The 27630-nt window shown below is 42.2% G+C and overlaps 1 protein-coding gene across 3 annotated transcripts in view; it reads left to right on the top strand.

Annotated features, from left to right (window-relative positions):
* The first annotated feature begins 1125 nt into the window (after window positions 1–1125).
* The window catches only part of LOC121298896, a 52330-nt gene continuing 25825 nt past the window's right edge, over window positions 1126–27630 (top strand). Inside the window, exons 1-8 of one of the 3 annotated variants that reach the window (XM_041226204.1) lie at window positions 1126–1256; window positions 11836–12064; window positions 13935–14127; window positions 14378–14540; window positions 14841–14943; window positions 15953–16003; window positions 26207–26236; window positions 26343–26482. In XM_041226204.1, coding sequence (XP_041082138.1) covers window positions 11854–12064; window positions 13935–14127; window positions 14378–14540; window positions 14841–14943; window positions 15953–16003; window positions 26207–26236; window positions 26343–26482 — 891 coding nt within the window. In that variant the 5' untranslated portion in view covers window positions 1126–1256; window positions 11836–11853. Of the gene's footprint in view, window positions 1305–11752; window positions 11804–11835; window positions 12065–13934; window positions 14128–14377; window positions 14541–14840; window positions 14944–15952; window positions 16004–26206; window positions 26237–26342; window positions 26483–27630 lie in introns of those variants that run through there. The other 2 variants (XM_041226195.1, XM_041226212.1) reach the window with 2 other exon arrangements.

Here is a 27630-nt window from a genome sequence, read left to right as displayed (position 1 = left end):
GGGAATGTGTGTTCACCTAATTGACTTATTTTATCGCTTCAATTGTCCGACAAAGTGCAAAAAAAATGTTCGGAAAAATGTTTACCACAACATTAAAATACCAACACTTCTGAGTATAGAGGCTATAGATGTCAGCGGGACATGGGAATTCATGTATGCAAATAACTATAAATAAAATGCATTTTATTTTGCAGCAAAGCAACGTGTAGAGCGCCTAAATCCATAATTATTTCTGTGATTTTACCGAGGCCCTTTCCTCATAGTTGCCTACCTTGAATATGCACTTTACATAAATATTACTTTACACAGACTCACTTATGAAGTCTATTAAGTACTACATGTACACATACAATGCACATGTTTATTTTTTATGCATGCTGAAATGGAAAAATCATTATCATTATCACAGAAATACAACCGTTAAACATCAACAGCGGAAAGGTGTGCACTCACCGTAATCATATTCTATTTATTCTTGTGTCAGATCAGGACATGCATAGCATCAAAATAAAGGGGTGAATTACTATTTAATATGTTAATAGTACATAATACGATATTGAGATATTTTGATTTTAAAATACGACAAGTTTTGTTTTCACCATTCCGTTGATAAAGGAAGGGGATGCAGCATATCATGCTCTGTTGTTTAATGAAGCATATGGTCACGTGATTTACAGAGAGGGCACCCCCTCACTTTTTCATTATTTCAGATAGAAAAATCTTTATGCATGCATTAGCTACAGAAACAGCACCCCCCGTCCCCCGTTCCCCTTGAAACCAAAGTTACGCCACTGTCCGGAAATAGAACCGTATTAAAAAGTACGTAACTAAGTAAGCACCTTCACACTAACTGCACGTTCGTTAAAATTGACCTAGAAAGTTTGACTCTTCTTCCGTCGTGGTTTCTAAAGTCTGGAAAGCAAAGAAAAAGGAGAACCCCACAGTGGCCTGCAAGTGAAATTTCAGATCATTATAGATCTAAAAACTGAGGTCTGTAGCTTCAGTAAAATGCCTCTAAACGCTATTTTTCTACCTAACCACATTTTTTCCGAAGAAAAAAAGGAAGCAGCCAGAGGTCATGTGACCGATGCTGTGTAGCCTCCAGTCACACAGAACTGTCTAGAAGGCTGGCAGGGTGGGTTGCTTATTGCAAAGTTTATGTCACCATTCAACCACATCCTGTGGCAGAGAGGCCAGGCACCCAACATCACTTCAGAAAGAGAAGTGTTCGTGTTTACTGTAGACTTGGACCAAACGTAAGTGAGAAGCAAGCGGTCAGAATTGTGGAAAGTGTTTTCATACAGGCAAGTAGATCTGGGGAATTGGTTTCTATACAGGCAAGTAGAACTGGTGAAAGTGGTTACTACACAGAATTTGAAAATTGATTAAGCCTTTCCTTTAACTTGATTGGTAAATATGAGGTCGTTAATCTTTGGTAAAGGACCTCAAATGTTATGTTTTTAAACTATGTTTGATCACTGTTACAAAGCAATGCGCTCAAAAATAGGAAAGTACAGTATTTGTGTTTTTTGCCTTTTTTTTGCTTGATGAAAGAAAACCTGTACACGCCCTCTGAATGTTGTGTCATTTTAGACTAATTCTGCTTCCTCGTTGTCTATTTAAATTTATTATAGCAAATCAAGTAAAACAAAAAATAAATAAATAGCGAATAGTGTTTGTTATCAGCGGCAGTACAATAACCACAATAGCAACTAGTCATTGGTTTGAATGATGAGTTGAAGAAACCAAACAACTGGACGAGTCTGATTACTTTCAGCAACGTTATTTCTGCATATCACAGTAAAACCAAAACCAGGAAGCAGGCTTTGAATAAACTTGATGAATTGGCACTGTAATCAAGTTACTGAACAAACAGCACGATCAGCATTAACACACACACACTACATGATAGTTTAATTACACAAATGTATTTCGCTACTAAATCAGGACCTAACGGTAACTTAAATAAGTAAACTTACACTAATAAACTTCGATAATTAAACACACAAATACACGTACATGCACTCAAATCCCAATTAAAAAATAAAATGTTAGCTGTTCTTCTATTTTGTTGTTTTACAAACAGTTGCAATTTAACCAGTGCTGGTTGGTAGCTTTTTTTTTTTTTTTTTTTTTTGGGGGGGGGGGGGGGGGGGGGGGGGGTGACATGGTGTATGCAGTTATATCTATGATAAAAAAAATATGATAAAAAAAATAATATAAATAAAATTACAATATATGTAATACTACATTTACTGTAGTAGAATGTGTTAGATGTTTTTTTTTTTTTTTTTTTTTTTTTTTTTTTAAAAGAGAATTAATTTGCTCCCTGTTGGTATAGATACTATTTATGTTAATTGGACTGAATGTCTAATTGTCTCAAATATATGCATCTTATATAACTGGTATTTTGTTACAACTAAACTTCTACTGCTATTATGTTAGTTTTCAGCATCCCATTACAAAATAAATGACTGTATACTTTCAGAATAGTTCCACAAAGTTGTATGCAAGTGTGCACCATAACAATATGCAAGTGTGCACCATAACATCTGATTCTTAAATATTAGTTACACGTGGTGAAGAGGTTTTTAGGGTATTGAAAACTAGTGATTTTATGTCATGGTTAATCTAATGTAGAGTATCAAGTAACACTACATTACAAAGTTATGAGTGCTTTTATTCTTGTTAAGTATCTTGTGGTTAAATACAAGTTTGTTTTTCCAGTTAACATAAATTGTATACATACAAAACTGTGTAGTGGGTGGACTTTTTTATTTATTTGTGAATTAATGTACGGATTCAATGGAAAACCATATATACTTTAATACTAAAACCTCTTTCACATTAATGCTTAAATACTAAAGCCTCCTTCACATGCTCTACTCGGGTCAGGACCTGGTGTCAAGCGGGTCAGGTATGTGATTTCAAACTGCGTTTGATAAGCAGGTTGACCTGGGTGGCAGACGCAAGTGCACAATGCGTGGATCAATGCCCCGGAAGCAGCTTGTTACTGACGCTTCCATCCAAGTTTCTCTGGATGAATCATCGGCCCAAATGTTAGAGCAAATGTTTCTACATCCTGCTGCAATGTGGCTCATGCTGTGTCTCAATCAACAACAAAATGACTACACAGAATAAACAGAAATATTCCTTGCAGAAGTGAAACCTTCACGCAAGCGTGGCTGTTTGTTATTGTGTCCGTGCACGAACAACCGTCATGCATTTTGTCTCGCTCAACCTGGGTCAAAGCATGTGGACTCACCTCCTGAGGTGGGTCGCTGGGTATGACCCAGGTACGTCGTTTCAAACTATGCGGGATTGTGACCCGGGTCCAGACCTGGGTAGAAGTGCCAGTATGAAAGGGGCTTAAGAGATTGTGTATAAAGTGCAGATATGGCAAAATGTTTTGTATCACCTAGAATTTTAAGATCGAGGCATAGTACAAAATATATAATATATTTTTGTGGGGAATTTGTTAATTTTTTAAACTATATTAATGTCTTAAAAAACAGTTAACAGCTATGACATATAGGCCATGTATATTTAGACTTGACCACTAATAATTATATGCATCAGATTCCTCTTGCATTTTGTTTAAAAATGTATTATTTATTAAAACAAAACGTGAAACACAATGTGTTTTGACACAGTGTGTCTTCATCAAGTGTTGCAGTGATTGCCAATTAAAAACAGCTTTATAAATGGAAATTAAATGAGAAACATTTAAACTTAACGATGACAATTTTCACCAACTGAACATGGTTTTAGAATCAATTGTTAGTACATACCAGTGTTCTGCGATACCTAATTTAGGGAGTATCGATACGATACTATGCACAGTATGATATTCGCTTCGCGATACTTCAGATTTTATGTCCATTACAATTTAATTGGCTGTCAGATTCTTTTTTTTGCAAGTGCAAAGTGCATAAGAGGCTTATACACAGTTAGTGGTCATTGCTACCGATATACCATTCAAATAAAAATGGTAATAAAGCGCAACATTTGGTGTAAAAGACACCATTTTCTTTATTTCTTACATATAAAAGAACTGGCATTTCGGCTAGCTTCCAATACTCCAGTTACATGGAGTCTCTTAACTCTTATAGATAACAAAATAACTAGAACTAAAACTAGACTAGCCTGATTGATTCATGTACACTGTAAAACATTTCATTTTAAACAAGCACAGTAATGTGTTGCATTAGGAAATCATTTTATACACTGCATTCGTTTTACAATTTTATAGTGTTAGGTATTTTGAAAATCACCGCTTAAAAATAATTTAATAAAATTAGTTCAGCAGGATAAAAAAAAAAAAAAATTCTGGTGAACTGCATTACTAAAAACGCTGCTAACATACTGTAGCGATCTCGGTTTGCGCAGGCAGGCGCATCACACAGGGCGAGGCAATCCATACATAGGCGTAGGAATGGCGCGAACCCGGGACTTCTTGCAGTAAAGCATAGCGCCGATATCAAGGGAAGTATCTGCTCTATGCTTTAGTGAGAAGTCCCGGGTCCACGCCCGCCCTCCACCTATGTGTGGATTGCCTCGCCCTGTGTGATGCATCAGTCTGCGTTAACATAGTTCGCTACATTGGTGTTAGTAGTGGGATGCAGGTACCCCGGCATGCAGTCGTCAGACTAGCCTGGTGAGCAAGTCCGGGGCAGACTTGCGGCTGGCAGGGGAGAGTGTGTCGTGCATGGGGGAAGGCAGCAGCAGCGCTGATAGGTGACATAATCACATAGAAAGACATAAGCCCGATATATGCTCATTGCAAAGGAGCCAGCTTTTTTGTACAGCGGTATCGGTGCTATGCTTTAGTGCGAGAGGTCCCGGGTTCGCGCCCTCCGTCCGCCTGTGTGTATACTGCCTCACCCTGTGTGATGCATCTGCCTGTGTTAACCTAGTTCGCTACAATACGTAATTCAGCAGTGAAAAATTAAACGTTAAGCATTATATTTAAATGCTACATTTCCAAAACAAAACAAATGGGCCACTAATGTCCTCTTACATGCTATTGGAACATAATTCTTTTTAAAGGAAACTGACATGCTAGCAATGAACTTTATTCTTTCTGGTTTTCGCCACTCATGCATGCAATTCAAAACACAGGATTTTGACAGCTGTTGCATTATATGCACATAAAATATGGATTAACACAAAATCCAAAGAATATAAAAACATTGCTAACATTTTACATGGGGTAGCGTTTTAATGACACATGCAGGCAAATTTTATTTGTGCACTTTATAGCAAATGCACTGTAATTAAGAAGTAAACAAGCATCAGTGAACTCCCTTTTGATCCACTTTTAGCGCATTCCTGTTTTATGTGTTATCTTTGCTATGACTTTTTGTAAGTAATATGCACTGGAATTCACTTAAACTAAAAGAACAGAAGAAACTATATTCAAATTTAATTTCCCTAGAGCGTGCAGGGTAGTTGTTTCATTTCCGCTAGCGGAAATGAGTAAGCTCAGTTCATATTGTTTTTAAAGCTCGCAATTAGAGTTTTGTTTTAAAAGCAAAAACATACACGGTATTGGAAAACTGTATTTTTATTTTACCCTGATATTAGGTATGGTAGGATTTTGGTATCATGATATACCGAGGGTATCGATATACTGCGGAACACTATTATGTAGCTGAAGTTTTAAGACAACTAAATAATAAAATAATAATTTTTTATGAGCCTCTGCCTAGTGATCCAATATTGCGATTAAAACAAAAGATGTGATTTTGGGCTACGGAAAATGATTTGATCACATGGAGCCAATGTGATTTATTGAAAACTGCATTCCATAGAACACCTGTTTGGTTTACACTACAAAAATACATAAGAATCCTACAAAACCACCAGGAAGGCATATAGTATCAGGGAGTGGTTTAATTTCTGTTATGGTTCAATTGAACGTTAAGTCAATTTATTGATCTTTTCATTCAAGATATTGCAAAAGATCCGCCATCTTATTTATCTGATACGTGTGATGTAATCAAGTTGCTTTTCCAGTAGACATTTTTCTTTCGATGTGGAAAGTCTATATACTAACACACCACATGAGGGTGGTTTAGAGGCACTGTAATTATTTTAAAGTAAAGCAAAATGATCTACTCATAGATTTCCTCCAGGAACTAACCAAATTTGTATTGGAATGAAATTATTTTTTATTTAAAGATACAGTTTATTTACAAATTCAAGGCACAGCAATTTGCTCTGCTTTTGTTCCAAACTATGCATATTTATATATGGGTAGCAAATAGGTGATGTGATTATGAAACAGACGACAGACGACAGACGACAAAGTTCACGATCCAAACAGGTTTTATTTAGTAAATTTAATTTAGTAAATTTTGTATTGCACTGTTTCTAAACAACTGGTTGTAGTCCTGAAATAATAATAATAATAATAATAATAATAATAATAATAATAATAATAATAATAATAATAATAATACAAGTATTAACACACCAAAGACACACACAATCACATGTCCAGAGTGAGTGGTTTACATGCAAGTTGTGAAATACAATTTATCGGTGTACAATGGTAAAGTGTTGTCCGGGTTGGTGCTGCCTTACAAGCGACAGCTCCTGTTTTGTGTTAGCCGTCCTAATAATAACAAACAAGTATAAGTGTTCCCTTTGCACAGCAACATCACAGCTCGGGAGGTAGATTTATAACCAAGATTCATTCTCTCTCTTTCACAAAGGGGCATTGAGAAAAACTATGTATTAATGACATTGCCTCTAATCCATGTTGTGTTTTGGAAAATATATATTGATGATGTGTTATTAATATGGGTGATATCTGGGACTGATCTATTGATTTAGGCTCTGGTATAGTAAGCAAACATGTTAAATTCGCAGACGACACAAAATAGGAGGAGTGGCAAACACTGTTGCAGCAGAAAAGGTCATTCAAAATGATCTAGACAAGATTCAGAACTGGGCAGACACATGGCAAATGACATTTAATACAGAAAAGTGTAAGGTACTGCACACAGGATATAAAAATGTGCATTATAAATATCATATGGGAGTGTCACAAAGACGGCTGGAGTGGGTGACGTCAGACCAGAAACAGGAAATAAACAACAAGAGAGGTGGAGTTTGGGGGAGCTGAGCGAATGTTTTCACTCAGTATTTAATAAATGAACAGACAGCCAGAAAATAAACGGTTGTAAGACAAACAAAAACGCAAGACACGGCACTGGTAGCCAAAATAAACAGACAAACAAAACGGACTATACAGACAAAACACGGTGAGCATGTTTTTAGCGATTCTTCTTCTTATTATTATCTTTACCTCTGTCTCCAATCCCATTCTCCACTAACCGAACACACAACCCGGAGTAGGTGAAAACATGCAGCTTTTATGCAGCTGTACCGAGACTCGATTAGTAGTCAGTCATTCAGTTGGAGTCGTGGTACAACTGCATGTGAATTCATAAAGTGCAATTCCCCATGCTCACTTATTGTTACTTTTTACTTGCACGTGAAGTGCTGTGCAATCCTAGTGCCTAAATACAAATATACATTTTAAGCACTTGTGTTACACAGACCCGTTTATATCCCGTGTGCCAATGACTATACACCAACAGTAACACACAACACAGAATACACACAGGGGCGGGAACTTTGCCACATATACCCCCCCCCCCCCCCCACCTTGTGCAAAGCACACATGGCCTCAATGGCCACTTCCCCACTAAAATCCCAAATGTCTCACTTAAAGTCCTGTGCCAAGAACAGGGACTTTAAGGGGTTGATGGGCGGCAATGTTAGAACATAAGAACATAAGAACATAAGAAAGTTTACAAACGAGAGGAGGCCATTCGGCCCATCTTGCTCGTTTGGTTGTTAGTAGCTTATTTATCCCAGAATCTCATCAAGCAGCTTCTTGAAGGATCCCAGGGTGTCAGCTTCAACAACATTACTGGGGAGTTGATTCCAGACCTTCACAATTATCTGTGTAAAAATGTGCCTCCTATTTTTTGTTCTGAATGCCCCTTTTGTCTAATCTCCATTTGTGACCCCTGGTCCTTGTTTCTTTTTTCAGGCTGAAAAAGTCCTTTGGGTCGACATTGTCAGTACCTTTTAGAATTTTGAATGCTTGAATTAGATCGCCACGTAGTCTTCTTTGTTCAAGACTGAACAGATTCAATTTTTTTAGCCTGTCTGCAAATGACATGCCTTTTAAGCCCAGAATAATTCTTGTCGCTCTTCTGTGCACTCTTTCTAGAGCAGCAATATCTTTTATAGCGAGGTGACCAGAACTGCACACAATATTCAAGATGAGGTCTTACTAGTGCATTGTACAGTTTTAACATTACTTCCCTTGATTTAAATTCAACACTTTTCACAATGTATCCAAGCATCTTGTTAGCCTTTTTTATAGCTTCCCCACATTTGTCTAGATGAAGACATTTCTGAGTCAACAAAAACTCCTAGGTCTTTCTTGGTCTACTTGCCAGTAGCCAGGCTGCTACTGGCCATGCTGTCAGCAGACGTGCTGACAGTTGGGTGAATCTCTCCTCCCGCTGTACCGCTGGCAGACTGACTCCTTCAGCCGGGGCAAGTCCAGCAGCGGAAAAGCTGCTGGGGTTGGTGGTCTCCAGACCTCCTCCAACATCTCTGGCAGTGAAACTGCTGCAGGGGAAGGTGGTCTCCTGACCTCTCCCCCCTCTATAGCCGGCAGCTCCCTCTGGGGGGACTCCAGCCCCCAGAACTTCTGCAGCGAAATTGCTGTGGGGAAAGGTAGTCTCCTGACCTCTTCCCCCTTTTTCATAGCCGGCAGCTCCCTCTGGTGGGGCTCCGGCCACACTGACCCCTGTAGCCAAGCAGGGCTGACTGCAACCCCTGGCGAAGCAGTTCCAGCGACCCCAGGCGATGCCAGGCAGGCATCCTTGGGCGAAGCGAGGCAGGCATCCTTGGGCGAAGCGAGGCAGGGAGTCAGGACAAGCTGGGGTGTGGGTGTTGGCCCTCTTCTCGACCATTGCAGCCGGGTAGTTCTTCCCTGTGCTTCCCTCAGCAGCCTGTGCACAGGCTGCTGAGGACCGCCAGCATCTAGTCCTCGTCCTTGTGGTGAAGGGAGAGGCAACTCCTGCTCCACTCCCCCTGATGTGATGGAGGCAGAAGCAGCTCCTCGTGACGGTGGGGGAAGTGATACCAGCAGGCATTCATCCTCTGCTGGTGGGGGAAGTGATACCAGCAGGCATTCACCCTCTGCTGGTGGGGGAAGTGATACCAGCAGGCATTCACCCTCTGCTGTTGGACAGGGACCCAGCAGGCATTCACCCTCTGCTGTTGGACAGGGACCCAGCAGGCATTCACCCTCTGCTGGTGGACAGGGACCCAGCAGGCATTCACCCTCTGCTGCTGGACAGGGACCCAGCAGGCATTCACCCTCTGCTGCTGGACAGGGACCCAGCAGGCATTCAGCCTCTGCTGGTGGAGGTGGAGGAGGCAGAGGCAGCTCCTGCTGCTCTGCTCCTGGCGGTGGAGGTGGCGGAGGCAGAGGCAGCTCCTGCTGCTCTGCTCCTGGAGGTTGGCGGAGGCAGAGGCAACTCCTGCTGCTCTGTTCCTGCCGGTGAAGGTGGCGAAGTCCTAGGCAGCTCCTGCTGTTGTGCTTCTGCCGATGGAGGTGGCGGAGGCATGTAGTCTCCTGGCGGCGGAGGCGGCGGAGGTGGCGGAGGCGTGTAGTCTCCTGGCGGCGGAGGTGTGTAGTCTCCTGGCGGCGGAGGTGGGAGCGGCGTGTAGTCTCCTGGCGGCGGAGGTGGGAGCGGCGTGTAGTCTGCCCTTATTACAGGGGACTGGTGCGGCTCTCCCTCACTTACAGGGGAAGGTGATGGAGGCAGAGGAAGCACCTGCTCCTCTCCTCCAGATGGTGACGGTAGGGGAAGTGATACCAGCAGGCACTCACCCTCTGCTGGTGGAGATGGGAACAGCTCCCTCTCGGGCTTTGGATCACTGCTGTCCCCCCATCTGGGCGCTGGACTCTCGTGGTCCCCCCGTCTGGGCGCTGAACTCTCGCGGTACCCCCGCCTGGGCGCTGGAGACCCTGCTACCTGGGCTGCTGTTCTATTTATAGTTGCCTCCAGGTAGCAGAGGACCAACTCCACACCTTCCTCCAGGGAGTTTGGGATGTGTTCCCTCTCATACGCCTCCCATCGCTCCCTGTCCATCAGCCACAGGACCCGGATGGCTATGGGCATGGATTGTGCCTGCAGTCCAGCATTGTCCCAGATCCAGTCCCTCAGCCTGACGGCATCTTCTGACATTTTTGTTGTTTTTTTTTTGTTTTTGTTTTTTTTTTTAACAAGAAATTGCGGTTCCTGCTCTGGTTTGCGTCTAGGGGGCGCTGTTAATCCCACTGCTAACACCATGTGTCACAAAGACGGCCGGAGTGGGTGACGTCAGACCAGAAACAGGAAATAAACAACGAGAGGTGGAGTTTGGGGGAGCTGAGCGAATGTTTTCGCTCAGCATTTAATAAATGAACAGACAGCCAGAAAATAAACGGTTGTAAGACAAACAAAAACACAGGACACGGCACTGGTAGCCAAAATGAACAGACAAACAAAACGGACTATACAGACAAAAACTTGTTTTTAGAGATTATTATCTTTACCTCTGTCTCCAATCCCATTCTCCACTAACCGAACACACAACCCAGAGTGGGTGAAAACATGCAGCTTTTATGCAGCTGTGCCAAAACTCGATTAGAACATAGAACTTGAACAAAGAAGACTATGCGGCGACCTAATTCAAACATTCAAAATTCTAAAAGGTATTGACATTGTTGACCCAAGGGACTTTTTTGAGCTGAAAAAAGAAACAAGGACCAGGGGTCACAAATGGGCGAGTGGAATGTGCTGTGTCATATCAGTTTGAGAGGGCAACACCAACAACACGGATCAACCAAGAGCTTTTCAGTGTCCTACTGGATAAGCAACAGAATACAGTTTAATGGGAGGGATGGCCTCACCGTCACAGTTGGACTGTATACATTGTGCCGTTATTCCAGTATGTTCTGTGTTCTTCAGTGTTTTAGGACTATGTTGTCAGATAGCACACAAATGCATTGTGTAAATGTCCATCCTTATGCAGTGCAGGTGGGTGTCTTTTGTGTTATCTGGTAGGGGAATGGTTTGAGCTACGTCGCCGTGTTGACGTGTTAAGGCCAGCCTGTGTTGGGTTCACACATACTGATAGGCCAGCCCTGAGGCAGCATTGGTACTTTAGGCTGCATCAAAAAGCTGGTCTAAATTTCCCCCCGGCCCAGGGCCGCCATTTCATTTTTTGAGCGTTCACACTTCAGGTAAGGCTGTCCTGGGCCGGCCTAAACCGCAAGTGTGAACGGGGTCTATGTGACTATTGTTTTCTACGATTATAGAATAATTAAAAAATGTCCACAATACGATTATCACAAATATTCATAATCACGATATATCATACTATCGAAAAATTGTTTCATCCCTAATATATATATATATATATATACACGTTAGTTAATAATGTAGAGCGATGTAAAATGTTTGGCCATAGCTATAAATGAATGAGAGAAGTATAGATGAGTTTGCATTTCACAGGAGGTTTACCAGTATGGCTATATTGGTTCTGTAACGGCAACATTTTAGTTTTTGGGTATTTTGAGTTTGTTATTATCCCATTACTTGGTTGTGATTTATAATTGTAGTGTGTGTTTGTATTTGTAGAAAGAAAAGAAAGAAAAAAGAAAAAAATGTGATTAAATTTTTAATGCTGAAATAAGGATACCAGAAACCAGCATCAGGTAACTTATAGTAACTTGCACTTTCAATTCAGGTTGACGGAGGTAAAGTGATGTTTAAGCAGGCTTCAAAAGACATTGCCAGTGAGCTGGACCCCTATGGTATGTTGGTGCCTGTCCCAGGGGCCAGTGATTCCTTCAAGTTTGAGCTGCTTTATCTGGTTAAAAAGGCTGTGTCTCTGTGGCCATGGAAACCAGTCAAATACCTGCCAACTGGTGTGAAGTTGGAACAGGTTCTGGTGAAGGGAGACACTGTCGATATAGGTGAGGATTTTCTGTTTATTTTCTTTTATTTAATGTTGTTTAACCTGAGAGAATAATTGACATAGTAGCATACTTTTTCTTCAGGGCAAGGTTTAATGAAACCACAAAACTGTTAAAGCAATGCGAGAGAATCTGGAACCGCATCCAGTACAATTTGTAAAAGTAAAATAAAGCTGCTAATATTCCAGAATTAAACTATGTTTGATGAATATTTTATAAGCAGACGTATGCTCCAGTATGTCCCGAGCAGAATCATCTGCTCTTCTCTCCCTATCTAACGCTACAAGCTGTAACACGCTCTTGTGTTCTAATACTTGTGTACCAACTATACAGATGTTTGTATAATTAATAGTCATACACTGACTAACGATACAGATATTTTCCTTTCAAGTACGAAATGTAACCTTTACCAAATGGATGTTTACCTGTAAAGATCCCAGAACCTGAATAGAATACCAAAGCTGTGTGCAAGCGCCCACGATGTAGCCATGCTCGCCCCCGAGAGCATAAGAGGGCTACAGACACGGGTATAATTTTCCATTCAAATCCTGAAGGGAGAGCATACAGATAAGTACTGGTTAGTTTTATCTGCATATATTTCGCTACTAACACGATAATTATTTTTGAAACGTTTTTAGTTTACTAATTACACTTCATTTTTGCACACAGCCTGTTGCTTGTTACTTCCCATAACAGTCTTGTGCACTGTGTGGAGCCGGAGGCTTCAGAAACTTCAATTCTAGTTTAGTTTGCACACTGCGCATGAAATAACTTTTAGTGAAACTTGAAGTAACTATAAGTAATCAACCTCATATTGTTGTATGAAGAATTTCTTTAAAAGTAAACTTGCCATATACTTAGCCTGTGTACCATTAATAGGCTTAATATGATATGTTCTAGAATTGTCTGCATCATCTCAGTTAAGACTGTGATTGTAGGGGTGTGTGTGTATGTGTGTGTGTGAGCAAGCTACTATGTCACAGCTTGCTGGAGTGCTGCTGGTGTGTGAGGAGACAGGCGGTGTCATATTTCAGTTGCCTGCTAGTCAAGTTAAGGCAGTGAGAGTTTTTGAATTGTGTTTTGTGCTTAGAGACCAAGAAATTTACTTTTTGATTTTTCTGATTTCTGTTTATTATTTATGTACTTAATAAACTACTACTGTTGTAACACATCAATTAAATATTATTAATAAGAGAACTAATCAACCCAGATAAACATTGAATTATGAATTAGTGAATTGTTCCTACAGCGATTCAAGGAAAAATGATAGTAGTACCTGTATCTGTAGCCCTTTTATACTCTCGGGGGTGAGCACGGCTACATCACAGGCACTTGCGCGCAGCTTTGGTGTTCTATTCAGGTAATGGTTACATTTCTATTTCAGGGAACCAGGGTTATGATAATAACCCAACATTTTCACATATCCATTTTTATACAAGCTATTTCACAAGCTATTTTTTTTTCTGTTTTTGTTTTTATAATCAAAACACATTTATATATTAGACTTTATGCAGGGCAGAATAAATACCCGATAACCAGTTATTTATTATTTCTTCTAGGAATATATCTTAAAGTGGTTATAGCTAATAATAATTAAAATAATTTTAAAAGAACAAAAAACTGTTGTGTTCCCCTTTTTACTAAATGGAAGTAATTTTATTAAAATGAAAATGCGTGTTTGATGTAACGTGTTTCTCTGCAAACTGCATATTTGAACCGGCAGTGTATCATGAATGGAGGTGCTCATGGCAGGTTATAGTTATGAAATTATTTTCTTATAAGCACTTCAGTTGGAATGTCAAAGGGTTGCAATTGAATAACTAGTTTTTTTTTTTTTTGGCAGTCAGTGACTTGTTTTTTCTCTCTGCAGGGCAGATCAGTCATTCAGTAGGGACAATAAGCTCAGCATCATCCAGACATGCTGAAATCGAAGGGAAGGTCGTTGCATATACTGTAGAGACTGATGGCAAAGCAGGTATTAGCATCAATAGATCAATGGCCTCCGTCTGCATAGAAAAGTTGGAGGTCAGTCTGGATGAACTGATGAACAGTTTACACAGAAAGTAAGTAAATAGACACAAAGGATGCCAATACTCTTTTTCTGTAATATGTTTTCTATTCAGAGCTTGCTGAGACCACCAGAACTAATGACATAGGTCATTTATTGATCAGACTACTCATGTTGCTGAATTACTTTCATTTTATATCACTGAAAGTTGACTTATTTTACCAGATTTATTTAGTGTCATTACGTGAACATTTCCATTTGTAAATTTTGTAAACAGTTTTGTTTATTTTATTGTGCTTTTGCAGGAGGTTTGACATGTCTCACTGGTTGATTAAGAAGCTACGTAAACAGAAGGTAGATGGGTTGTGTCTGGTGATTGAATCCATCCGGGCCAAGAACCAGTTAAAGCTACAAGAGACACAGTCTGCAGATGGGTCAATGAAATTCCGTGCACAGACCACTGTCAAGGTACAACCAGGCCTTCAGCTTTAACTGCAAGGCTAGTCTACCTCTCATTCATAGTCTGCTTCCTAGTTCTTCAGCAGTAACCACTAAGCCACACTGCCTTTCTGCATTCCTTCAGCTTTAATCACAAGGCCACACTGCTTATCTCCCTGCTCCAAGGCCACAAAATGAAATATACAGTTTGTGAATAAAACAACATTTATTAAGGCTAGCATGTTAGCTGTGGAATTACTGTAACTTTTATAAAGCAGATGTGTTATTATGCTCAATGTGTTAAATCCAACATGTGTATGTCACATTTAGATGGGGACCAACATAAGTGGCACACGAGAAATCATGGTGGATGAGGGTACAATCCTGGCATTTAAAGTGTATGAGCTCTGCATCTCTGAAGATGGCAGACTGTGTAAGTATTGGCATGATCTTTACAGGATACATAAGAACATAAGAAAGTTTACAAACGAGAGGAGGCCATTCGGCCCATCTTGCTCGTTTGGTTGTTAGTAGCTTATTGATCTCAAAATCTCATCAAGCAGCTTCTTGAAGGATCCCACGGTGTCAGCTTCAACAACATTACTGGGGAGTTGATTCCAGACCCTCACAATTCTCTGTGTAAAAAAGTGTCTCCTATTTTCTGTTCTGAATGCCCCTTTTTCTAAACTCCATTTGTGACCCCTGGTCCTTGTTTCTTTTTTCAGGCTGAAAAAGTCCCTTGGGTCGACACTGTCAATACCTTTTAGAATTTTGAATGCTTGAATTAGGTCGCCACGTAGTCTTCTTTGTTCAAGACTGAACAGATTCAATTCTTTTAGCCTGTCTGCATATGACATGCCTTTTAAGCCCGGAATAATTCTGGTCGCTCTTCTTTGCACTCTTTCTAGAGCAGCAATATCTTTTTTATAGCGAGGTGACCAGAACTGAACACAATATTCAAGATGAGGTCTTACTAGTGCATTGTACAGTTTTCACATTACTTCCCTTGATTTAAATTCAACACTTTTCACAATGTATCCGAGCATCTTGTTAGCCTTTTTTATAGCTTCCCCACATTGCCTAGATGAAGACATTTCTGAGTCAACAAAAACTCCTAGGTCTTTTTCATAGATTCCTTCTCCAATTTCAATATCTCCCATATGATATTTATAATGTACATTTTTATTTCCTGCGTGCAGTACCTTACACTTTTCTCTATTAAATGTCATTTGCCATGTGTCTGCCCAGTTCTGAATCTTGTCTAGATCATTTTGAATGACCTTTGCTGCTGCAACAGTGTTTGCCACTCCTCCTACTTTTGTGTCGTCTGCAAATTTAACAAGTTTGCTTACTATACCAGAATCTAAATCATTTTAAGTTGGTGAAGCAGTCATTATTTAGAAAGGTGGATGAATTGAGATTTGTCTTTTGTCTCATGGCAGGTGGTGCTGCAACACCAACAAAGAAGAAATGGCCTTTTATTGAACACGACGGTACTGTTTTCCTTTTCATTCAGTGATGAATGTTTTTATTTTATCCAATTTAATTAACATTTTAGCTTAAATGTGAAATAAACAGAGCAGATGTTTTAGAAATATTCATTTATATTTGATAAATAATTTACTATACAGGTAGTTTTCTGGTATAAATGTACTTGTGTGTAATTTCCAGTTAACGTAAGGTTTATCAGTTTCTGGTGCTTTTGCTCTGAATAATGGGTTTATATTCCACCCCTACAAAATCGCAACATTTCCATCTTTTCAATCAATCAATCATTCTTTTTTATATAGTGCCTTTCATAGTGGACCACCATCACAAAGCACTTTACAAGATGCAGTAGCATCAAGAAAATCCATAATACTTTAAATACAGAGAATTGCATAATACATGATATACAGTAAAACAATGCATAATACATTAAATACAGTGGAAAGTACATAATACATGATAGTAGCATAATACATGAAATAGCCGATATCAGGCTGAAAGAGCATGGAAAGCAAGCGAGAACAGGTGGGTCTAAAGAGTTAATTTAAAGCGAACGACGATGGGAGCATCATGCACCAAAGCTGGGAGAGAGTTCCAAAGAGTCGGTGCCATGAAGCTAAAGGAGTGTTTTCCAAGTGTGGTGCACTTCTGCATGGGGATAACAAGCAGGCTAGAGTCGGAGAACCTCAGCTTGCGGGCAGGGACATAGTGGGTAAGCAGGTTGAGGAGGTACTTGGGACCTGTGTGATGAAGGGCATTGTAGGTGAGCAGGAGAGTTTTGAAAATAATCCTGAACTTTACAGGTAGCTATGCAGCTGGGCAAGATCGGGGGTGATGTGATCAAGTTGTGTTTTTACATGTGGTGAGGATCCTGGCAGCGGTGTTCTGAACTAGCTGCAGTCGGTTTATGGTGAGTGCCGGGAGAGCACCATATAGAGAGTTGAAGTATTCGAGTCGAGAGGAGACCAATGCATGACAAAGTATCTCCGCATCCGGGAGGGTAAGGTAGGAACGGACTTTGGAGATGTTTGGAAGATGGAGGAAGATTTGACCATGGAGCAGATGTGGGCATAAAAGGAGAGGTTGCTGTCAAGAAGTAAACCAAGGTTTTGTACTGTGGGGGAAGGCAGCAGCAGACAGTTTCCAAGGTTCAGGGCAGTTATATTTAGACATCTTTTGTAGATGTTCAGATCAAAACAGTTAAAGAAAATAAATTAGAAATCCACCTTCAAGGCTTCATATGGGGCCAGATCTTCAGTGTTCGCGCAATCCCCTCGCTAAATTTGTGCCTCTCAAAAAAATTGTGCTTTGGCACAAAATGAGAGATATTGCAAAATGGCACAAAGCAGTTGCAAGGCATTGGAATATAGCAGTTTTTTGAGCAATTCGCAAATTTGTTTGTGCCTCACAAAACCATCTGTGCATTCACTACCAATATAGCAACTGCACACAACAGCCAAGTGGACACTCGCCATTAGTAATGACATTACCCCTGACCAACTGCTATCATTGGTGTCGCCACAGTATGTACCGATATGACAGCAGACAAGACCACGCAATATATTGTGCACACATACAGACGGACCATTCAAATACACAATTGGCTCCATAGGTAAGTGCTGAGTTTTCAAATTAACATACTAATATGGACAGTATTGTATCACGAGGAAATACTATATAGGTTCTTTAAAGGCCAGCTGATCTGACAAGCTGTATGTTTTTTAAGTAAAAAAAAAGGCTTTAGATACTATCTTTTTTATTTTTATATAAGTCGTGCCGTGACAAAGTCTAACTGTGGTAGCGCACTGTCTGATTTGTAAATAATAAGGTCATTGACCTGCAAAGTAAACATCAATCAAGCATTTTTATATACGTAGTACTCAGAAATGCGTTATGTTATTCATTCTACTCACCCATTTGAACATCATGAATAAGCCCAGTTTGTAAGGTTTTGAGTGTCACCGGAATGGATTTTTTTCGTTATGCCATTTTTTTGTAAGAATCATAATTAATTCTAAATGCGCTCCTAAAATGTTAATTGTAGCCTACTATGATTTCTCAATAAATTAACAGTCTATGTAGAATTAGCAACACTGACATTTAGCAAACTGGACAGCTGCATAAAAATGCCCAGAAATTACAGTTAAAAGAACTGCATGTCAGCTCAGCTAACTTATGATTGGACTGCTGCAGAGAAAATACAGTTCTTTGGTTGATCGTATCACTGGTCTGATTTTAGGAAAACGTTAACTGCAGCTGCCCACCCCTGACACGTAATGCACAGCAACTTGAGGAATAGTCAAATAAAGCAATGGGCCACAAGATGGGTGTATGACGTATTTATACCATAAATTTACAGATGTGTAGCGTCACACAGCAAAAATAACGTAAGGTTCGGATGCAACCCCAGTTCTCTGAAAGAGAAAATAGCCATCAGCTAATGAGTATCGCCGTCAGGTGATAGGATTATGATGAGCTTAATACAAAAGTTGCCTTTAGGCCTCTGTAGCTCTGACGTCAGCGCCCCACCCCTCGGGTGCTGAATGACTATGCAGAGCGTAGGAAGCCCAGCCTCTTTTGCTTCAGGCCGCAAGGGCTACTGAAGCGACCTCGCTGCTTGATGGCTATTTTCTCTTTCAGAGAACCGGGGTTGCATCCGCAACCTTACATTCTCTTTCAATTCGAAAACGCTGGAGAATGTATTCAAAGAGTACAGCAGTCTAATCCAGACTAAAACTAAGTGGTCTCTTCCACTGGTGTAATAGAGTCCAAAACCAAAGCTCCACGAAGTGGAGTAGAGGAATCCAGCACATTTCAGTCTGTAGAACCTCATGAAAGTGTTTGGCGTAGCCCAGCTAGCTGTAGCACATGTTTCAGACACTGGGACACCTCGAAAGCGGGCCCAGGACATCGCCATACCCCTGGTAGAGTGCGCTTTCAATTGCCCCGGAGGGGAAAGGCCAGCAGATTCATAAGCCATAGGAATGGCGTCCACAATCCAGTGGAACGCTGTTTAGACAATGCCTGACCCAGCGTCCTAGAACCATAGCACACAAACAACTGTTCAGTGTGTCTGACACCCCTTGTACGGTCAGTATAGCATCTGAATGCCCGCACCAGGCAGAGCATGTGCAACTGTTGGTCCTCCAGAGAAGAGAAGGGAGGAGGATGGAATGCCATCAACTCCACAGATTGGTTCACGTGGAACGGGGATATTACTTTTGGCAAAAATGCCGAGTTTGGTCGTATGGAGACTCTACCCGTCTCCAGCGAAGCGAGTGCAAAAAGGGTGCACTTAAAGTGCATGCAGCTCACTCACCTGTTTTGCTGAAGCAGTAGCCAGCAAAAACGCAGTCTTTAAGGATATGAGCTTCAGATCTACAGTGTGGAGTGGCTCAAATGGGGCTTTTTTAAGGGTTTTCAGTACCACATAAATGCGCCACGAGGGGAGGCTAGATGTCCTCTGAGGACGCAGCCTCCTCGCACCCTTAAAAAATTGTAACGCCAGAAATGGTTTCCAGGCTATAACCCATCTATGCGTGTGTGACAAGCAGATATGGCTGCCAAGTACACCTTCAATGTGGAAGGGGACCTACCGTCATCTAATAGTTTCTGTAGAAACCGTAAGATAACTGACATGGGGCAGCTGACTGGATCTTGGCCCTGGGCCAAACACCAGTCGTGAAATAACAGCCACTTATACACATACTGTGACCTGGTAGAGGGAGCTCTCGCTCTCTGAATAGTGGCAATAACTGCTGATGACAGCCCTAGAGTTGACAGGTGTTCCTGTTCAGGGGCCAAACCCATAGCTACATCAGCTGGGGGTTTGGGTGCCACAGATCGCCCTGGGCCTGAGAGAGGAGATCCACCCGCAGGGAGATCTGCCTCGGCAGGCTGTGCAGGAGTTGCACCAGGGTCGAAAACCAGGTCCTTCAGGGTCACTGAGGAGCTACCAGAAGCACTGTAGTTTTCTCTACCCTGACCTTCTCTAGGAAGGCGGGGAGCAGTGGTATCAGTGGGAAGGCATAAAGGAGACAAGCGGGTCACTTGTGGGCCAGGGCATCGACTCCTAAGGGACTGTTGAGGTCTTTCATCAAGAACAAAAGAGGGCAGTACGTAGACTCCCAAGAGGCGAAGAGATCTACATCTGTTCTGCCGAACCACTCCCAGATGAGTTCCACCGCCTTAGGGTGGAGGATCTATTCCGAGGCCAGGGGACCTGCACCAGCACGTGTTTGTTCCGGACCACTGGAAGAAAGTGCTGTAGGGCGAGATCTGCCCTGAGTTCTGGGACATTGATGTGAACTGTGGCCCAAGGCCCCGTCCACACTCCCCGAGTCCCCACACCTTTCATACTGTGCTCCAGCCGTGGGCATACTGCCTTGATGCCTCCATGGTCTTCAGAGTCCTCTGAAGCATCTCCTCCGCTGCGGGGCCAAACCTATGGCCAGGAGTGATAGGGGCGTCCAGGAGAGAGGACTTGTCCTGCTCCTGAACTCTAGCCTGGGAAAGCCAGAGTTGCCGTCTGGTGACCACCAGCGCCGCAAGGCATCGGCCCTCCGCTCTGGCTATGACTTGGGCCAGTCTGGTGACTGCCTCAGAGACCTGGTTCAGCTCTTGTCTGTGAGCCACTGTGACCATATCAGGGAGCTCCTTAATAAGGATGAACTGATAGACAGAGAGCATGCTTGACACATTGGAAAGCTGGGCAGTTTGGGAGCAAGCAGCATACGCCTTCTTGAGGTGCATCTCTGTTGTCAGACACTGTCTGTTAGGACATTGTAGGTCCTTAGCCGGTCCAATGCCCGGTGCCCATACGAGGGCCGCAATGGCGGAGTCCACCGGGGGGAAAGGCTGCCAAGCCAGCACCCACCGCTCCCTGCATGGAAGAAAAAACCCGAGCTCCAACCACCGTGCTAGTTGCTGACGCTGGGTTGGACCAGGAAGACTGGATCTCCCTGACAAAGTCGGGGAAAGGGGCAGTGTCCTGTCCTGTACTGGCTTAATCGAAGAGAACCAGGAGCCCTGGGGCTCCTTGTCTCTGGGCCATTCCACCCGTAGACTTTGAGTCGCTCGTTCAAGCAAAGCCTCAAATGCTGGCCCTGGAAGTTACCTCTGGTTCCTGTTGCAGCTTGAGCACCGAATTGCAAGAAGGTCCCTCCTGCACAAGCTCGTGGTCACCAGACGCCTGTAGAGAGAGGATGTCCTCTTCATAGTCTGAGATGGCCTCAGGCTCAGGATCAGGCTCAACAGTTGGAACGGACGGCTGGGGAACCGGCATACTCGTCATGAGTGACTGTTGTCCCATCACCACCTCCATAAAATGACCAGTCTGGTACGTGAGGGCCAAGATCCCGCTAGGCTGTTTGTCCCTAGGGGACCTGGGGCGCGCACGCTTCCACACGGGAGGTGAACGCTCCTTAGGAGGAGAGAGCCAAAGCTGCCCCACGTTCCTGGTAGGTGAGCGAGAGCGTTGCCTGATGATGTTGTACCTGAAGGGGGAATAGACTCAGAAGGAGATCCCAGCCCCACTGCCCTGTTGGCTGTAGCCTTTAGGACCCGCTTCTGGAAGTTCCAGGAGATAATGCAGAATCCTGTGTTGGACAGAGCCAAAGCAGCATGTTCTGGACGCAGGCATGGAACACAGAATTCATGCGGGTCCTCTGGGGACATTTTTCGGCTACAAGAGCCACATTCATGGAAACCCGGCATAGCGCACAGCACTTGTCCGGGTTGCACGGTGGGTACAAATGTGCACAGGGCACATGAGCGGGTATGCACACGGGATGACGATAAGCACACTGGCACAGAACAGATGTGCACTGATGATTGCACAGGGTGCACGAATGTGTGGGCGCACCGGCACCGATGTGCACGGAGAGCGCACAAGCCACAGGTGCGCAGATAGATGTACCGGCATGGGTGTGCATGGGCATGGAAGCGCACGGGCACGGATGTACGCGGGCACAGTTGTGCACGGGGCAGAGGTGTGCAGGGGGTGCACGGGCACGGACGTGCGCGGCTACCCGGAGGTGCACGGGGAGCACAGGCACGGGTGTGTGCAGAGCACAGGTGTGCATGGGGTGCACGGCACGGATGTGCCTTATATGCATAGGGTGCACGGGTGCTTGTGTTGCTGCGAGGGTGCGTTGAGACACACTTGGGGATTAAAGTTTAGATCGGGAGATCTAAGCCAACACACAGGGAAAAAACTCCATGTGCAGCTAGTGTCTGGAGTGGGCTATGGTCTAATAAAGACCGCTGCTGAGTGTGTAGCAGGCTGTGATCTAAAAGATCGCTGCTGTAGTGTTCCGTCTGGCCCAGGGCCAACACACACACACACCTCGTGTTTCTCTCTAAAAGAAAGAAAAACAAATGTTAGTACAAGTAATAAATACAGGTAATAACAATAAACTCTCAAAGTAATAAATAATAATAGTAAGTGAGACAGACTTAGAGTCAGCAAGCTGAAAAGAGCGAGAATGCTCGAATAAGCGACTCAGCCGAGCTCTTAAGGGGCAGTGCCAGCCGGCATCCTGAATATGAGAGCTAAAAGCGGCCTCAAAATTCAACGAGCCCGGTGAATTGCGGTCCGTGCTGAGTGAACGTAACTAGGTTTTCAGTGAGAGAAACCCGGGCAAGGGGCAACCGCCAGCTTCCCATGCACAGTTAAGGCAGTGGAGGGTACAAACACTGAATTTTATTTTTTAATAATCAGAGCTTCCTACGCTCTGGCTGGGCTACCTAGTCATGCAGCACCCGAGGGGTGGGATGCTGACGTCAGAGCTACGGAGGCCTAAAGGCAGCTTTTATATTAAGCTCAACATAATCCTATCACCTGATGGTGATACGCATCAGTTGATGGCTATTTTCGAATTGAAAGAGAACAGGCAGGACCCCCCCTCCCCTTTTCATCCTTCTCTCAATCTACATTTCCATACTTTGATGGTACACGTTGGATGCCGATATGCCTGCTGAGCAGTGAAGAACACATATAACTGTATCTGTAAACACACTCCCACTGTCCATCATATCAATACAGTGATAACATATAACTGATCTGCCCATCCGGTGTGTGCGGATAGGGGGGGAGGTTGGGGTTCTGTACTATTGTACGTTTGTACTATTGTACCCAACTCCAGAGTGGACTGTTACTCTGACACTATTTGAGCCAGTGGTGCACAGTTATTGGAACTAGCGGTGCGCAGTTATTGGAACTAGCACATCGCAATTATCGCACAGATATTGGTACATTCAGACAAATTAGGGCTTTCGCCCAGTCCAAATTTGATTGCGCTGTGTGCATATTGAATGTCCACCTAGAATTTTGCATCACGTTTCTATTACCGATGCATTACCATATGCTAATAGGACCGTATTAAAGGAACAGAAGGAAGGCAGTGTGCTGGACAGAGGTGAGTGCATGTTTCCACACTCATCTGTTGGGCATGGGTATACGCTGTAAATGTCATTATGATATGCACATGTGTGGCAAAGTGGCTGGTAAGGGGAACAGGTGTAGCGGTGATGCGGTGCAGGAGTGACTGACAGACAATGGTATTTCAGTGAACAAGGTGCTTTAATTGTTAATCCAGGTCTGGTGACTGTTAAATAATAAATCCCCGGCTATACACAACAATGTGTAAAGTGCGGGATTAACAAAAACTGGGCACAGTCCCGAACAAAAACACAAGTGCTGAACTAGTAACTAGTAACTGTCTAGTGCTGAATACAAAAACAGACAGTTACACGGACAGACAGAACAATACAAAACACGAACACAATCCACTCTGAGAGCTCCTCTCTCAGTCCCCCTCCAAGCGTTTAACCCAAACGAGGAAAAATATCAGCGTTACCCTGGCCCCTATATGTAATCCCGCATGATATCTAGGTAAACAGTTGCAGCTGCCTTATTACTTGCAGCTGCCTCTCGTTTACCTTTCAAATCAACACGGTCTTACAACAGAGTCTCGCTTCTTTCCAGGCTGACCCACTTCCCTGTCCTGGAATAGAAGTGTCAGGCCAGCCCTTCCAGATACTTCTCCTCTCGTTCTTTAGCGCCCTCACAGGTCGGGAGGAAGATTTATCACCAGAACTCATATTTCTGTCACAACATTTTATATATGTTATGGAAACCAAAAAAGAGGCTTATTGCTTGTATGTTTTTGCTGCAAATTGACTCTGGTGATGCAGTATATAGGTTTCCATTACCATCAACTTTAGGTAAACTGGACTTGCTATATCATGCAGCATTGAGGTACAATACAAATACAAGATTTAATACTCATTGTATATTATATAATTATTTTATTTTTGGTCGGCTGGACTTCTTTGGCTTTATGCAGTTTGAAGCACTGGTATATTCTGGTATATAAGGCTATTCAATGTAAATTATATGAATATACCTATTTAAATGAATACCTTATAGCTTCCCATAGTAACTATAGCCTCAGATCTCATTCTTTTTTGCATTTTAAAATCCCAGATATGCATACTGAGGCTGGTAAAGGGTCCTTTGCTTATTATGCTCCATGGTCCTGGAATGAGTTCCAGTCCAAACTAAAGCTGCAGACCCAGATATCTTTATTGCAATTTAAGAGTAAACTGCATGATTTGATGACTGAGAGTTGTAGTTGTTTTAAATAGTTGACTACTTTTGTGTATTTTTATTACTGTTTTAAATGTGATTTGCCTGTGTCTTAATTGTATTTTATTGTGTATTGTTCTTGTTGTTCGATTGACTTGCTGCTACCAGGGTAGTAAGTGTTATTTCCTAATTGCTTATGCCTCAAAAGTATAGAAGATGGCTATTATTCCCCACACACTTTGCTTTTGTGACCAGGACATGTAAATTTCAAAATATCACTATTTCCAATGAGAAAACAGGCAAATGTCTTTTCGTTCACATAAAGTCAGAAAAAAACAACATATGAATCCAAATTAACATGTGTTTATACTAAAGTAATACAAAAATGACTACAAAAGAGTTAGAAGTGAGTAGTTTTTCGAGATTTACGATTATACTGTACTTTTGAGGCATAAGCAATTAGGAAATAACACTTTCTACCCAGGAACAAAAATTGTGTTACATAGTGTTATAAAACGACGACTCGTGTGTCTAGAAAAAAGCTGTTTTTCTGAATAAGGTGTCTAGAAGGGCTAGTATTCCGATAGTATCCTAATACTAAGTGGGTATTAGGTATCACGTATTCAGAATACTGGTATCCAGAATATGGACGGATTCATTCCTGTTTACATGGCATGGAATATCTATTTGAATTTCCTACTATTCCGAATAAAACTGGAATCCTGATAGAACAGGACAACTGGAACAGGTACTCAGATAGCAGTATGGGTGCAGTCAATTGCACTTACCACGCGCAGCAGGTGCGCGACCTCATAAAAACCCTGCATTATCTCCTCACTGTTTGCTCTGGTACTGGGGAATTTAATCTTTCCCTCAGCACCACGCAGCAATGCGGTCATGAACCGGTCGAGGTGGCAGACACGGCTGACTGGGTGATCCCCACTGTATGTTATGTACTTATGTTCTTATGTGTGCCGAAGACGGTACACTCTTTCAGCATATCTTTGCCTATGTAGGGGTTGCTGTTGCTGGGTGTGCTTTGCCTCATTCACATCCACATGTCGACTGACACGCTGCAGGCTACCCACGTTTCCTACTGTTATCTGTGTGTAGTCAGTGCTGGAATAGTAGTGTGTGCAGAGTTAACGCAGTCCTTTTACAATCCTTATTCTGCATGTCACAAACCTGGTTTTGTGCTTGGTGCGTACCTTTGAATATACCAGAATCACGCATGTTGTTGGTCACTCCTCCCATATTGCATGATGCATACATTATATTTCTGCACAGGGCAGATTGGATTGTGATGCGCAAAAGGACATCTCGAATATGGCAATTTGACACAATTTCAGCACAACGGCCATTTGCGACGTGCATATCCTTCTGCGCGGTGCGCAAACTTTTCGAATTTCGGGCCCGTGGTGTTTTATGAATTCCACTATCATAACCTACCGGGCCTGTCTAGAGATACTATGTTGTATGGCATACTGGAGTTTGTACTGGAGACTGTTTTAATTGCAATAATGGAGAGAGAATGAAATATTTTGGTTAAGTGTAGTATGTGTTTAATTTTGATAATGCCAGTGAGAATGAATATGATTGCTTTTAATTTTGTTTTCAGGAATGGCGGACATTAAGGCTGAATTTTCAGGTAAGCTGTTTCCTCCAATAAATGTGTTGTACTTGATAAGTTAAAATAAACATGTATTTTTTTTTTAATAAGACCAGAATAAGATGGGCTGTTTTTTCTTGTGTAGATTTTGGAAGCCTGAAGGCCTATATTAAAAAGCAGTTCAATGAGTTTGATAACCTGGACAAGATTGCCAGGGTTCAGATCTGGACACGTCTGTCTGAGCTGCTGCTCCATCGAGAGGCCCTGGCTGTGCTTGAACATATAGTGAGTTTCCCAACATTTAATTTAATTTGTCATGTTTCTAACCATTTCTGCATCCACTGCATATGTGTCGATCATTACCTCAAGCTTTCTGTCGATGCAAATTTTACAGTTCTGTTTTATTTTCATTGAAAGCATCTAGCATAGCGTGTAGATTGTTTGTAAGTTGAAGAATTCTATTTGATTATTTAGATTAAACTCTCCACAGAAAGCAGTATCAAGGTGTGGACTTAGCTTATTTGCAGTCCCAATTGAAACAATTGAAGATCCCTGTGGCAGTGTGCTCTGCCCCTGTGTGTATTTTGTGTTGTGTTGCATGTGGGTATTGGTGCACGGGATATAAATAGGTCTGTGTAGAACAAGTGATTTAAAATATATAGTTGTATTTAGGCACAGGGATTACACTCCACTTCATGTGCATTTAAATTATTTAATAGTATGTGAGCATGGGGTTGCACAAATTAGTTCATGTGCTGGGATTTAAGTGAATAATGAATTAGTAATTGAATCCTTGCTCAACAGTATATATAGATGCACATTTAACTCACTGGGGGTTGTGTGTTCGGTGAGTGCAGAACGGGTGTGGCTAGGAGAGAATTAAAAACTAAAAGAAAGAAAAAGTAAATATAACAATTGCTTTGACTCACTGTGTTTGTTTGATTTTAGTCCGTTTTGTTTGTCAGTTTATTTTGCTCAAAGTGCCATGCGCTGTTTTTTTTGTTTAAACTCTTTTGTTTGTTTATTAAACGCCCTGAGCGCCACAGCATCTCAGTTTCACCTACCAGTACTGCCTGTCTGTCTGCTCCTTTCTGTCCTGACGTCACCCCTACAACCAGCCTGTTCACAGTCGCCCATTGAATATGTGCTCATTTGTGCACTCTGCAAAGCTATCAGCACACATCTGAATAATAAAAAATGTTTTTTGAGCTCTGCTATTCATTTAGGTTAGACTTTTACCCTTTAGGATATATCCCTGAACTTTCTATGTCTGTCCTCCCTCCATGGACTCATTTTGCAAGTTTAGTGCCATTCCTTCAAATTCTGCCTTTCTAAAGTTGTAAATCCCTGTTTTAAAGGTTGTTGGTTTACTTTTTGAATATACTAGTTTCATCATATTGTGGTTGTGTTTGATTGAAAAATTTAGGGATACA

Source organism: Polyodon spathula, chromosome 2, assembly GCF_017654505.1.
Source record: "Polyodon spathula isolate WHYD16114869_AA chromosome 2, ASM1765450v1, whole genome shotgun sequence".
Taxonomy (NCBI): Eukaryota; Metazoa; Chordata; class Actinopteri; order Acipenseriformes; family Polyodontidae; genus Polyodon; species Polyodon spathula.
This window is presented reverse-complemented; position numbering and strand designations above follow the sequence as displayed.